This window comes from Pteronotus mesoamericanus, unplaced genomic scaffold (genome assembly GCF_021234165.1).
Source record: "Pteronotus mesoamericanus isolate MK-2021 breed Mesoamerican mustached bat unplaced genomic scaffold, CSHL_Meso_final contig_192, whole genome shotgun sequence".
NCBI classification, from domain to species: Eukaryota; Metazoa; Chordata; class Mammalia; order Chiroptera; family Mormoopidae; genus Pteronotus; species Pteronotus mesoamericanus.
In genome coordinates, this window is record NW_026555082.1 from 598,454 (window position 1) to 611,516 (window position 13,063).

The 13,063-nt window shown below is 53.6% G+C and overlaps 1 protein-coding gene across 1 annotated transcript in view; it reads left to right on the top strand.

Annotated features, from left to right (window-relative positions):
- WDR25 (WD repeat domain 25) overlaps nucleotides 1-13,063 on the top strand; it is a 120,891-nt gene that overhangs the window by 152 nt on the left and 107,676 nt on the right. Inside the window, exon 2 of the mRNA XM_054567666.1 lies at nucleotides 2,828-3,674. Within this exon, the coding sequence (XP_054423641.1) occupies nucleotides 2,868-3,674 (807 nt within the window). The 5' untranslated portion in view covers nucleotides 2,828-2,867. The remainder of the gene's footprint in view (nucleotides 1-2,827; nucleotides 3,675-13,063) is intronic.

A 13,063-nucleotide genomic window follows, 5' to 3' on the forward strand; every position in this document is an offset into this window, starting at 1 on the left:
GGTCTCCGGCATAGGGTCCGTGTTTTGTGCTGAACCTCTGCCCACACCAGACCCAGCATATGGCTTGGCACAGTGTGGGCAATCAGGAAATGTTTGTTGAATGACAATATCCGATTTCTTTACTTTCCCTGTGTCCCGTCCCAGCAGATGCTGGCCATCAAACAGTGAACAAAACACGCAAAGTCTTGCCCTCGTGCCGCTGACACGCCAATGAAGGTCATTGCCGCTCCCCTCTTCCATAGTCTCATTTCTCCTATGACCTTTCCTTTTTTTCTTGCTGTACCTCATCCTCTTAGTTTAATCACCTTGTCCTACCATGGAACATTTTCCATTTTCCCTTTTGTCTTAGAAACATAAAAGGCAGCAAACACTTTCCCCCTAAAATTTATATTTGTCCCAGTGGTTCCCAGTCTTCTCCATTTTTGGCCTATTTGTCATCTTTGCCTCCTCCGCTCTGACCCCTTTTGATTAGATTTGTTGCTTCTCATCATCTGCTCCCTCACTTCCCCTGAACATTACTCAGAGGCGACCTCCCCTAGGCCTGCCTTGGCCTCCTTATAGGAAACTGACCCGAGGCTCCCTGCCACCTCCATCCAACTTTCTGTTTTACTTTTCTTCTTAGGATTTCTCACCACCAGACATCCCCTCTGTCCCTTGATTATGGTCTGTTTCTCCCAACTGGCACGTGGGTGAGCACTGGGAGCGCAGGGCATGTTGTGCTCTTGTTGGCCCGCTGTGGTGTCCTCCGTGCCTGGTGTGGGGCTTGGTGAGCAGCCTGCCCTCCAGTGTGTACTGAAGGAGGGAATGAAAAGTGTGTGAAGCAGGTTGTACGGGGATCCCTGTCGTCCGCATTCCTGCACCCATTCCATCCTGCTGCCTTGCCTTGCTCGGAAGTGGGGCTAGTGGGCCCCAATCCCACAGCTCTCTCGTCTTTTGCTGTAGACCTTGTCTTTAATTCTAGCCACGGGCTCCTGTCAGTGGACCCTGTGGACGAGTGGCTGGGTGGGAATCCATCCTATCGGCTGGGCACAGGCGCCCTGGTGGTGGGAAGGAACGCGGTAGGTTCCCTTTGACAGGAAGGAATGGGATGGTGTGCACAGGAGTTGCGATGTCTGATTAGGACGGGCTTCAGGGCCAGGCTAAGTATTTTGAGAAGAAATGCCAAATCATCCACGGTGCTCAGTTCCATGAGTTTCGAGTTAGTCCATTATGTTATATTCTATTTGAGATGGGCAGGGTTGGTGTAGAAGTTTTCTTTAGACGATGCCTTTGTGTGTGGATTAGGCTGAAGATGGAAGTGGGATTTTGGGAGGAGGCAGCTGACCTAGCTTTTTTAGGGCGAATGGCACCCTTTGGGGAAAGGCATGGAAGGAGTGGGGTGTTTGATTCCAGGGGACATGAAGCCCACTTTCTAGGGGAAGACAGGCTGTCTGGAATGGCTTGGTAGATGACCCAGAAGGACTGTTCTGGTGCCGACCTTAATGCACCTGCATGGTTTACCAAGCGGCACACCCGGCTTTCTCCGGAGCTGGTCCTTGCTTGAGCTTTCCATGCTGCTCCACCGCGCCCTCTGGTGTCTGGGATGGGACGTGTCCGGCATCCTCTGCCTCTTGAGGGAACTTCCTGTTAACAGCGCAGAACCGAACTCCAGATGGAATATTTCTTTCTAGAAACTAGTTGGAAAGTTTTATCGTGTGTGATGGTTCAGGGTTTCAGGAGGAATTTCTTATAAAGGGGACATTCACTGTTGTGTGAGCCTGTGAGTTGGAGTGAACCGGGCAGATCTGGATGACACACTCACGCACCTTCGGCGCGTGGGTGTGCGTCTGCCTCGGCATCCGGCTCGGAGTGGAGATGGGGTATGTGCGGGCAGCGTCCGAGGCAGAGAGACTGCAAGGGAGGACTGGAGCACAGGGAGAGGGCGGAGTGAGCGCGGCACGCTTTCCCCCGGGGCATTCCGGGCGTCTTTCCGTTTCGGTGTGTTCAGACCTAACCTAGTCCTGTCGACCAGTGAATGGCTACTGAACACACTGCAGGCTGTCTTTATACTCCGATCTTTGCAAACGTATGCTGGCGTTTGTGTAGGATAAGGTCCTAAAGAGGGGATGTTGCAGTAAAAACTCTGTTTAAATTTGTAATTGCCCTTCCAAAAGGTGTCTTTATTTTTATCATTATTACTTATTTTTATTAAGATATAATTGACATATAACATGGTGTAAGCTTAAGGTATACATGTGTTGATTTGATCATATCATTATATTGCAATATGATTACCACCATAGCATTAGCTAATACCTCTGTCATGTCACATAATTATTGTTTATTTTTGAGGTGGAAAAATGCCAGCATCTGGGTCAGTTGGCTGGCACTTCCTGGTTCCTCCTTTTTTTTCTGTTTTTGTTGAATATACTGGAGTGACATTGGTTAATTAAATTGTATGGGTTTCAGGGGTACATATCTGTAGTGCGTCATCTGGATATTGTACCAAAAGGCAGCTTCACAGTCCTGAGTCCGTCTGGGCACCGCGTCTGTGGTTAGTCAGGTCCTATTTTATACCTTTCAGTGAAGTTTTAGTTTTCCTCACGTAGGTCTTGCTTATGTTTCTGTGGCTGTTAAATTTATTTCCAAATTTCCATAGTCTTCGTTTTAAAAAATGACATCTAACCTATTATGCCTGGTGTACAGAAAAGCCCTCGTATTTTATGTGTTCGTTCTTGTGGGTTTTTCCGTCTAGGACTGGCCAGATGGCATGTTTTCTTTTCACTTCGCGTGGTGGTAAATATCCTTCCACGTGTGCATTCTGACCCCTGGTTTTGTTTGCTCTTAGGTAGTTGGTGCTCGAAGGACAGCAAGAAACTGTGTCTTCCATGGCTTCATTGGTGGCTTACGATGACTCGGACTCAGAGGCTGAGAGTGAGCCCGTGGGAAGCGTCCTTGCTGCCCGCCAGGTGGAAGGCACTTGTGGTGGGGTCCCGCCGCGTGGCCAGGGTTTCGCACTGGGAGTCCCGGACGAGATGGAAGCGCGCGTACTGCCCACGAAGCTTGGTTCTTGTGAAGATCCAGCTGGCCAGCGTCTCCCACTGGCTCGGCTCTGGAGAGGTGACCCAAGCTCTTGCCCCAGCCGGAGGCTACAGTGGCCCAGGACAGAGCCCGAAGTCACCTTCCCCACCAGCGAGCCCCCTTGTGCTTCCCTGTGGCTCAGCCACACTCCCGCCGTCCACGTGCCCCTGGCAGCAGCCCGCTGTAAGCAGGTGAAACTCTCCTGGGGAACTTATGATCCTGCTGAGCCATCTGTCTGTGTCCAAACCCAACCTGGGACCCCAGGCACAAATGGCAGCTCCCTTCAGAAGAAAAGGCGTGAGGACTGTGTTGTGCCCTACACCCCGAAAAGGCTGAGGCAGCTGCAAGCATCGAGCGCAGAAGCAGGCAAGGGCCACGCTGCGGAGACACAGGGCCCCTCCATAGGGCGTACCCCGGCGCCCCTCTGTGTGGAGCCCAGGGTGTCTGAGTTTATTCAGCCATATTTGGACACTCAGTATAAAGAAACCAAGATTTCCAGGAAGGTGCTCTTTTACCTGGGAGGCCACCGGGGCCCTGTCAACAGCATTCAGTGGTGCCCAGTCTTTTCGAAGAGCCACCTGTTTCTCTCAGCTTCTATGGATAAAACCTTCAAGGTAAGATATGAGTGAAACTGCCTTTTCCAGGCGTTCTCAGGACTACACTGCCGGGGTGCCTTGCCCTTCAAAATGGCGGCGTGGGGGTTACAGGCTGAACATGGCCTCCTGGGAATCTCTGCCACGCTCTTCACTGCATTCAGGAGAGTCCTCAGGGGCCCCCGGATCTCCGGTCCCTCCGTGCTGGGCCTCACTGGCACTGCCTTGGCCAGGTCGCCGGGTGACGCCAGCTAGTCCTTACCCCTTGTGGGGTGCTGAGGACGTCTGGACACACTGCAGTCCGGGGGGGAGGCGGGCGCCCGGGAACGCGGGCCCTGCCCCCTGACTCCCAAGGCGCGCTGAGCAGTGCCGGCTCCGCGCCAGGCGCTGTGCTGGCTGCAGGGGCGCAGAGGTGGACAAGCCCGGTCCCTGGCTTCTGGGCACGCACACTGTGGCCAGGGTCACGGGGAAGTGGGAGGCACTCACACGGTGGGCTCAAGGCTGTGGGGAGAGGCCCCGGTCGGACACCCAGGGCCACGGGAACCCGTGGGAACCCGTGGGAACCCGTGGGAGGGATGGCGCAGCAGCCTGGAGGGCTTGAAGGAGGGGGCGGGGCACATGGTGAAGGCGGTGGGGTGGGGCGGGGCAGAAGGGCGTCCTTGGCTCTCATCAGGGAGGCCTTAAGGGGCCCAGTGGGGGTGAGGGGCCAGGCCGGGGAGGACTGCGGGTGTCCTGTTGGGGGCTTCCAGTCTACACAGAAACTCGATTTTTCATGGTTATTTATTTATTTATTTATTTATTTAATTTCCGGAGCAAGGGAAAGGGAGAGGGAGAAACATCAGTGGGCTGCCTCTCTCACCCCGCTTGCTAAGGACCTGGCCCGCAACCTGGACGTGTTCCCTGACACCGAATCAAACCGGTGACCTCTGGGTTCCCAGGCCGCCGCTCCGTCCCCTGAGCCACCCCAGCCGGGGCTCGTTGCTGTTTCTTTATTTTAACTGACACTGAAGAGATGCGACTCACGGTAAGCGACCGCAGCCGCACAGGCGTGAGGTGTGGCAGGCGTGTCGCACGTGCCTGCCGCCTGCCGCCAGCCCCTCTGAGCTATACGCTGTGTCCCTCCCTCCTCGCTCTCCTGGGCACCTGGCCACCTCGCACAGCGCCCACATGGAGGAGGGCCCGGATAAATCTGCGCTGAACCAAAGCTTCCAGAAAATAAAATGGCTTTGGAGTTGGAGCTGGGCGGTCGCTGGTCAGCTGGCCCGAGTTGTCCCCTCCGAGTCCAGTGTCTCATCTGTAAAGGGCACCATTGTACCCACGTCTGTGGTCTTGTGAGAAAAACGCTCACAACGGCCCCCGGCACAGAGCTCCATAAATATCACCGGCTCCCTCTGTTTTCCTCTGAGTTCTGGAGCCAGCCTGCCCAGGACATTGTATTTGCAAGTTCTGCTTTGAGCTTTTTCCCTCAGGAGGCATCTTTGGAAATGAAATGAGGCCCACGCACAGCGACGTCTCTGATGTGAGCTAAGTTGCTGGGTGCCATTTTTAAGCGGCCACGTTGAGTTCTGAACCAACATGCCTGCGTTCTTTCCTGGCAAGGCTAATCGAGTTATGTGTGGACGGCGCCCATTCTGCCTCCAGCCTGAAGCCCAGGGGTTTACCCACGGGGGGGCGGGGCTCCTCCCGTGCAGCAGGGACCCTGGGGTCCGCTCAGAGGCTTCTGGCATCCTGGTGGGTGTCAGAAGCCGCTTGGGCTGGTCCTGGGGCTTCTCAGCTCTCCTTCCTGAGAGTCCGTCCCCACCGAGGGTGTGTGTGGGGCCTGCGTGGGGCCAGGTGGTGTCCGGCAGGCCACAGGTGTGGGCTGGAGTTAGAATTACCTGGGATTGGGGTTTGCTTCCACCCCAGCAGCTTTGTGACCGCGAGCAAGTCTCTTGACCTCTCTGAACCCTGTTTCTGTCCTCAGTAGAACAAACTTGGGTGTGGCTGGGGCCTCTAAGGTGGGGCAAGTGCCCAGGCCCCGGGCGTCCTAAACGCTCATCTTAACGCCGAGCACGTGGTGGAGCTTTGTGGAGGGCAGTGTGAGGTAGGAGTCCCGTGGGATGCTGCAGCCCCCTTCTGGTACCCCGGGGGCGGGGCAGGTGGGCAGACGAGGACAGCAGAGCCTGGAAAGGCAGGCTGGGCTGCCTGCACAGAGATGGGTGGAGGGAGGCGGGGGTGGCTGGTGTGCCCTGCTGGGCGCCCACTGCCCGGCTCTCCATGAGATCGTGTCTCCTGGTGGGGACGGCAGTCCTGGGGCCCGGTGGGGTCGGTCCGCGCCTTGTGTCAGTGAGGGGCTCAGTGGGCCCCCTTGGATCCTGTTGGCTGGGGATGTTTAGATTTCCTGAGCAGAGGCACCCCCATGATAGCTTTCAGACAAGAGTGTGTTGGAGTGAAACCCCAGATGTGGGGTGCTGGGCTTGTTTGGTGGTGTCGTGGGTGTTGTGGAGCAGGCGAGTTTGCGCATGGCGGGGACCTGGGACAGCCAACTGGCTGTGACACCTTGTGGCCAGAAGAGGGCGCAGTAGGCCCAGTTTGGGGAGGCTCCTCTGGCAAGAGGAGGGACTGGCACTCTGCTGGGGGCGGCTCACTGAGACTCGGGCCAGGGCCCTCTGTGGGGCGGGGGTGGGGGGCTGCCCACATGAGGCGGGACTGGACACAGTGGCCGCGCCCACCGTCCCGAGGAGCTGGTGCCCCGTCCCGAGGAGCTGGTGTGCGCTGCTCATCCTGAGAGTCTCCAGGGAGCCCAGTCCGCTACACTGTTTGTCCCTCGTGGCGAGGCTGCAGGGGTGGCACGGGCGGTGGCCCGGGGGCGGAGGGCGACTGTCGTCCTGGCCGCCGGGGTCAGCGTCTCTGACCCTTTCTCTGCTCTGGTGCCTTGAAAGTCAGGGCTTTTAGAAGCCACGGATGCACGCCCTTTGCCAGGGTTCTGTCTGCTTTACGGTATTTGAGTTTTCTTCAGTGGCAGCTATTTGGCAAGTTGATGTTGAGTCACCTTTAAGTGTGGAGACTGTGGCAGGGGCCTGGGGACTAGGTGGAGGCTGGGCTGGGAGCAGGCGGGGGAAGTCCTGGCTGGCCCTCGGACGTGCTGGCCCAGCTCAGGCTCGTGCGCGGCCTGGCAGGCAGCTGGCAGCCCTGGGTGGGCTGGTGCCAGAGGACGGGCAGTGTGGCAGGTCTTGGGGGCCTCGTCAGCTGGTATGTGATGGAGGTGGGCACAGGAGGTGTTGTATGGACGCTGAGTCTGGAGCGGGGACAGGGCTGTGGGCGCAGGTAGGACCCCTGCTTGCTTCCTCCCAGTTCTGGGTGGAGGGCAGAGGGCAGATGCAGCAGGCAGGGGGTGCCCCCAGCTCTCGCCCCCTTCCCGAGGGCGCTGTTCCCCTTGCCTTTTATTTGCAGTCTGCCAGCGTGTCTTCTTGCCCCCTACCACCAGCTCAGGAAGGGGGGACGAGTTTGGGGACAGGGGACACAACATTTCAGTTTGAATCTTCCCCCGCCACTGGATGGCTGTGTGATCTCTGGCAGATTACTTAACTTCTCTGATCCTCAACCAGTGTACGAGGCCTGTCCATAAAGTATCCAGCCATGCACTTTGAAAAATAGAGACATTTATTGAAGAAGATACAAGGAATATTGTGCAGAGGACAATGATGCGTCAGTCCCCATCAAAGTAGATGCCTTGGGACCTCACGCAGTTCTCCCAGTCACCGTTAGTTGCCTTGTATTTTCCTGAATCTCATCGATGGTCTGAAATTTCTTCTCTTTCAAAGGTGATTTTAGTCTTGGGAAAAGCCAGAAGTCTCAGGGCACCAAATCTGGGCTGTAGGGGGGCAGAGTCACCTGGGTGATTCGATGTTTCGCCAAAAAGCTCTGCCCGAGACATGATGCCTGAGCAGGTCCTTTGTTGTGGTGAGGCTGCCCATCACCAGTTGCCCAGAGCTGCGGCCTTCTGAGTCATCTGAATAGTTTCCGTAGGGGACTGTCAAGCTGAGTGCAAAATTGGTGCAGATTTGCTGCTCCACTCGCTTAGTCATTTTTAATGCAACGGCCACACAGTACACAGGCTCACTCAATGACGTCTACTGCCCCCACCGATTAGTACAGTGACGTTGTCATTATTTGTGTATACACATTCCAGTCCACTCTCCTTGGCCACCAGGTTACATTCATGTTGTGCAAACTGTTCTTACTATATTAACAATGGCTGGACTTTTCCCTGACAGACCTCGTATGTAAAGTGGAGCTAATTACACATGCCTCTCTGGGTTTTTGTGAAAAACAAATGACATTGGATATGAATTACCTAGCGTGGTGTCTGACATACAGCTGGCACTTCCTGTGTGCTCTTGTTCTTGCTTTTTCCCGGAAGTCTCTCTCTTCCTTGGCGTACGGTGGTGTCTCATTCTGCCTGCGTAGGCATGGAACCGTATCTGCTACATCTCGTAGATTTTAAGCTACTTGAGCATTCAATCTGGCCAGTCTAATTTTTATATTCCCTGTAGCACCTAGTGCAAAGTTTTGTACATGTTAAGTGATTAGTAAAGATTTAAAAAATTTTTAGAATTTTACTCCCAGCCTTGGGGAAAGAATTGTGTTTTAAGTGCATAAATCCTATTTGCCACTAGGGGGCACAGTAAGACTTACTATAAGCTGCTCACTGCAAGCTTCTAGAATCTGGAAGAATCCTTGGTTCAAGGTAACAGTTACAGAAATACGATTTTTTTTTTCCTGATCAGGAGAAAAACAACACAATCCATCTGATTAATCCACAGAACGTGGAGTGCCAGTTTCTTCCTCTCCTTAAAATGTAGTTTTGGAATTCATACATTTCAATTGGGCACATTACGGTGGAGAGATACTTATTTTAATATGTTCTAAATGTTCTGTGAGCTGTAAAATATGCTTATATTAGTTTTGAAAAATTTACAGCTTAAATTTAGAGAAATTAAGCAAAATAAAACAATGACTCATAACTCCGCGCCGCTGCTCTGTTTTCGCGCCCCGCCGTCCCTCCGTGCCCGCGGCCGCCGTGCGCCTCTGTTTTCCGTCGCTGCGATCCCAGCCCCGGATCCCTTGACGTGCGCCTCTCCTTCCCCGCGTCCTTGGGTGGCTCTACACGCTGGAGCCCGCCCTGCCCGAAACGGTGGCGCTCAGGCCCGGGTCTGCTGGGAGGAAGAAGCACCCACACGGCCTCCTCAGGGCAAAGATGCAAGCCTGCCCCGAGTCCCTCCCGGCCCGGCCTCCCCAGCAGCCCCAAAGGCAGGGGCGGGCTCCGTGCTTTGGGGGCCTGCTCTCTGGCGGGGGGACCCAGAGCTCTGAAACAGGGGGCTGCTGCTGCCGCGTGGAGTGAGGTGGTGGTGATCTGTTGTTCAGAATGACTTGCTCAGGGGATCCTCCCAATAACAAGCTTCCTTAAAATACTTACACACAAACTTTTCCTTTTGGATCACGAATGTATTAGATGCTGATTGTGAAAACCTTTGAAAATGCAGAAAATGTGAAGCATGAAGACTAAGGGGAAATCATAGCTAGTCCTGAACCCCAAGCGGTTGCCTTGCTGACCCCGGGGACTTTGCCTGGTCTGGAGGGCCCGGCCGTGTGTTTGCGGAATTGGGCTCACACTGCGGAGTGTTTGCACTTGGGCCTCCTCTCCATTTGTTGTACTATTTGTAAGGGAAATTTTTCTACCTTCAAAAAACTTTGCCCAAACATTTTCATGGCTCTCTCAACTTCGAACCTTTGCTATTTCCATGTTGTTTCCTATCACATCCTGCTTTTGTTTTAAAATGTCAGTCCTCCATTGAATATTGCTGTATGCAAATGTTGCCTTTTGTTCTTCCTTGATGCAGTTAAACTGGGCTTTAGCTAGTAAAGCCTTTGTGGGTGAAGAGTGGAACCTGAATAAATGAACAAACCTTTGGTGCTATTGTTGTATCAGACTCCTGGGTTCCCGCTCCGTATCTGCTGCTTGGTATCTGTGTTGTGGCTTTCAGAAAATCACTTAGTCTCTCTGAGCTTCTTGTTTTTTCACTGGTAAAATGGGGACGTTCGCTACCTATTGGGGTTGTTGCTGTGGAGAAGACATGGAAGGTGATGTTTCCAACTACCCTGCACCCATGTTGATTAATTAAAAAAGCTAAAGACAAGTTAGAATCCTCTACTTAATGTAACTCTTGCTCTTGGGAATCTTTTTGTAGTCTGTCTATAGACACATTGTTTTCAAGCGTTTCAGTGCCGTGCAGTGCCTGAGATCGATACTTTAAACATTTTAAAGGATTTTGGGTGTTGGCAAGAAGCCATTGACCTGCTCCCTTCTCAGGACCTGCACTTAGAAGTTACAGGTTGGAGGGCCAGGTTCAAGTCCCCAAACTGATCATGCTCAAGTGGCTCAAGTGCTGCCCAGTTCGCAGGGCACTTGAGCACTTCCTGGGAGCCTCCTGCACTGCCTGCCCCGAGGAGTGATTTACACCTGAAGAGACCCAGGTGCTGGGCTCCACCTCCTCTGGCCAGGGTGGCGCCAGGTTCAGCTGGGTCCTTCCCCCTTCCCATGTGCATCTGAAAGAAAGGACTTTGTTGTGGAGGTTGAACACTCACGCTGAGGTCTTACTCTGCTGCCTGGCAGCTCTGTGACCTCTGAGAGACTAGGTGTGAGGCCAGATCAGGGGATGGAGAGAGCGCACTGCTCTGGAGTGCTCACCACCTGCTAGGCAAAGTCCCAAACACTCCCCCTGGTCCCCAGGGCAGGCCCGAGCAGGGGCTGTTCCTGTTTCCATCGCACAGGTGTACAAGCGGAGACACAGTGAGGTTCAGGATCTGTCCACACTCTGAGTGGCGGGGGCAGGAGGGGAAGCGGGCCGTCCGGCTGCACAGCCTGAGCAAAGAGCTCAAAGAGCCCCCTGCTTGCCTGGCCCTGAGAATGCAGGGGAAGCATGCCCCGCGCCCGAGCGGTGCCCAGGGTCCGCCCCCGCGTCCAGCCCTGCGGCCCTGTTCCTGGGGCGCGTGGAGAAGGGATGATTTCGGTGGTGGTTTGGATTTACATTTTTATGTATTATAGGATCCAGTTGATGTATCATTGTTAGCGTAGTCTATTATGTTAGGGTATCTTAGATGTGCTTTGTAGAAAGTAATATATCTCAGGTTCAAAGACAAGAAATTTATGGATTCAAGTGCCAGAGTGAAGGTTTATTTCAGTTTTGAAAGAATTATTCTTGATGGATTTTGCAGAATGAGATGGAGAAATGATTTGCTGTGTGGAGGAAGGAGATGGGGAGCATTATGCAGATGATGGGCAATTTATTCCAGGCACGAGGCAAAGCCTTTGGAAATAAGCAGCGCGCAGCTGGGGGGAGGGCTGGGTGGCGGTGGTGGGCGTCAGGTAATTGGGGAGTGAGCGATTAACTGTGCATCAAGGGTAATTAGGTGAAGGCGCGGAGGGAGCGGGCGGCGGGCGCTGCGCACGCCTGGAGTGCCGTGATCGCCGGGTCAGTCTTCATTTGATGGGGCCCAGAGAGGGAAAGACTCTTGTCCAAGGGCACACAGTGAGGGCGGGTGGCCGGTGGCACTCTAACACGCACAGTGCTCTGTCCCTCCAGTGGTAGTTCTCAGTCATCTGAATTGCCCCAGGGCTGGGACGGAGGGCTTCAGGCTGCCCGCCACCGGCCACCGGCCACCAGGGCTGCTAGAGGGCCGTGCAAGTTTGCACCTCAGAGCAAAAACCTCAGGTTGCAGGAGGACTAAGAAAAGGACAGTGTGGCAGAACCCAAGCTGTGTTTTCCGCTTTTTGAAAACTTCACTTGGTTCAACAGTCCATGTACACAGGGCAGGGCGCATGCCCAGGGCACGGTGTGCACCCAGGGCAGGGCAGCGCGCCTGCCAGCTGCTGACCGGAGGGAAACAGCCCCAGGGAAGGTGCACTCTGTCCTCCGGGAACCAACCTCATCCAGTCTCATCCCGTGTCATTAAGGGAAGAATAGAGCAATTTGGGAAAATGCTTTTAATGTAATTGAAAAATGCAGATTACAAAATTGGCACACTTAGGCGTTGAGACAGTCTAGTAAATTATTTCTCATTGCTTTTAAAGCTTGGACACAGAGGATTCTTAAAGGTGCCCATCTAAAGCCAGGGATGGCTTTGTCCTTCTCTTTTAAAAAATGAGTTGTTAATTTAGATTTAACTTTGTTTTATCATGAAAGTAGTAAAATTTTGAGAAAAAAATGAAAAAGAAAAAGAAAGAAATGGTAGAAATTAAAAATGTAACCCCCCGCTCTTCGCTCATGCGTAGTGACCGTGAACTTTCTTTCCAGGAGGCACTCCCTGGCCGTCTTTTTCCCCACGTGCATCTGATTGTAACCAGACCACAACAGGTGCTTTGTTTTTGTAACCAGTGTTTCAAATTTACGTGATGGTCATTTCCCCCGCAAATTGATAGTATTTTTACCCCGCAAAAAAAGGGGTAGGTGAGTCCCTCCGACATCTTAACCTGTTCTCCTAGCTCCTGCTGTTTCTGGTCAGGTATCTGTCCCAGATGGACTCTAAGGGACCCCTGGTAGCAGGGCAGCTGGGAGGGACAAGAGCACCGGGGTGCAGTGGGGAGTGCCAGCGAGGGAGTCCGGCAGGGCCAGCCCGGGACCCCGGAAAGCCTGCTTCACGTGGCCTTTCTCCAGCCAGCTTCCAGAAGTCTCTCCCCTTGACAAGACAGACAAGAGCACGTCTCAGGCCGCCTTGGGGAATACTCTGACCGAGGCCGAAGGCGGGGCAGCCTTGGAAACCTAGTGCCCAGGTGGCCCGAGCTCTGCTTTGCCAGGGGTCCTGTCCCCGCTTCCCGGCCTGTCCCCCTTGCCAGGAGGGAGGCCCCGGCCCTCGGGCCTCCCCACGAACAGGGGCCGTGGGGAGATGGGCGACCCCCGGGCTGTTGCCCGTCCGGAGCTTTGACTTGGGGATTGTGGTCGTAGCTCTTGGAAGGGCTGGGTGTCCTTGGATTCAGCTTCTACTTTAAAAAAAAAAATTTTCTCTCTCGTTTTCTGTCTCTTCATTGTCGGTTTTTTTTTGTTTTGTTTTGTTTTTTTCTCCTGGGAAATTTCCTCCACTTGTTCTCTCAATTCTTTTTTGATTTTGTATTTCTGCTGTCATATACTTAAACTTTTTTAATTTACTTTTTTTCCTAATGAACAGCTGACAGTTAAAAAAATTTTTTTAATTGATTTTAGAACGAAGAGAGAAAGAAACATCGATTTTTAAAATCCACTTAGTTATACATTTCTTGGTTGCTGCTTGTAGGTGCCCTGACCGGGTATTGAACCTGCAAGCTCGGCAAATGGGGGCGATGCACTAGCCAAGTGAGCCTCTCGGCCAGAGAGCTGCCTAAACTTTTTTACTGA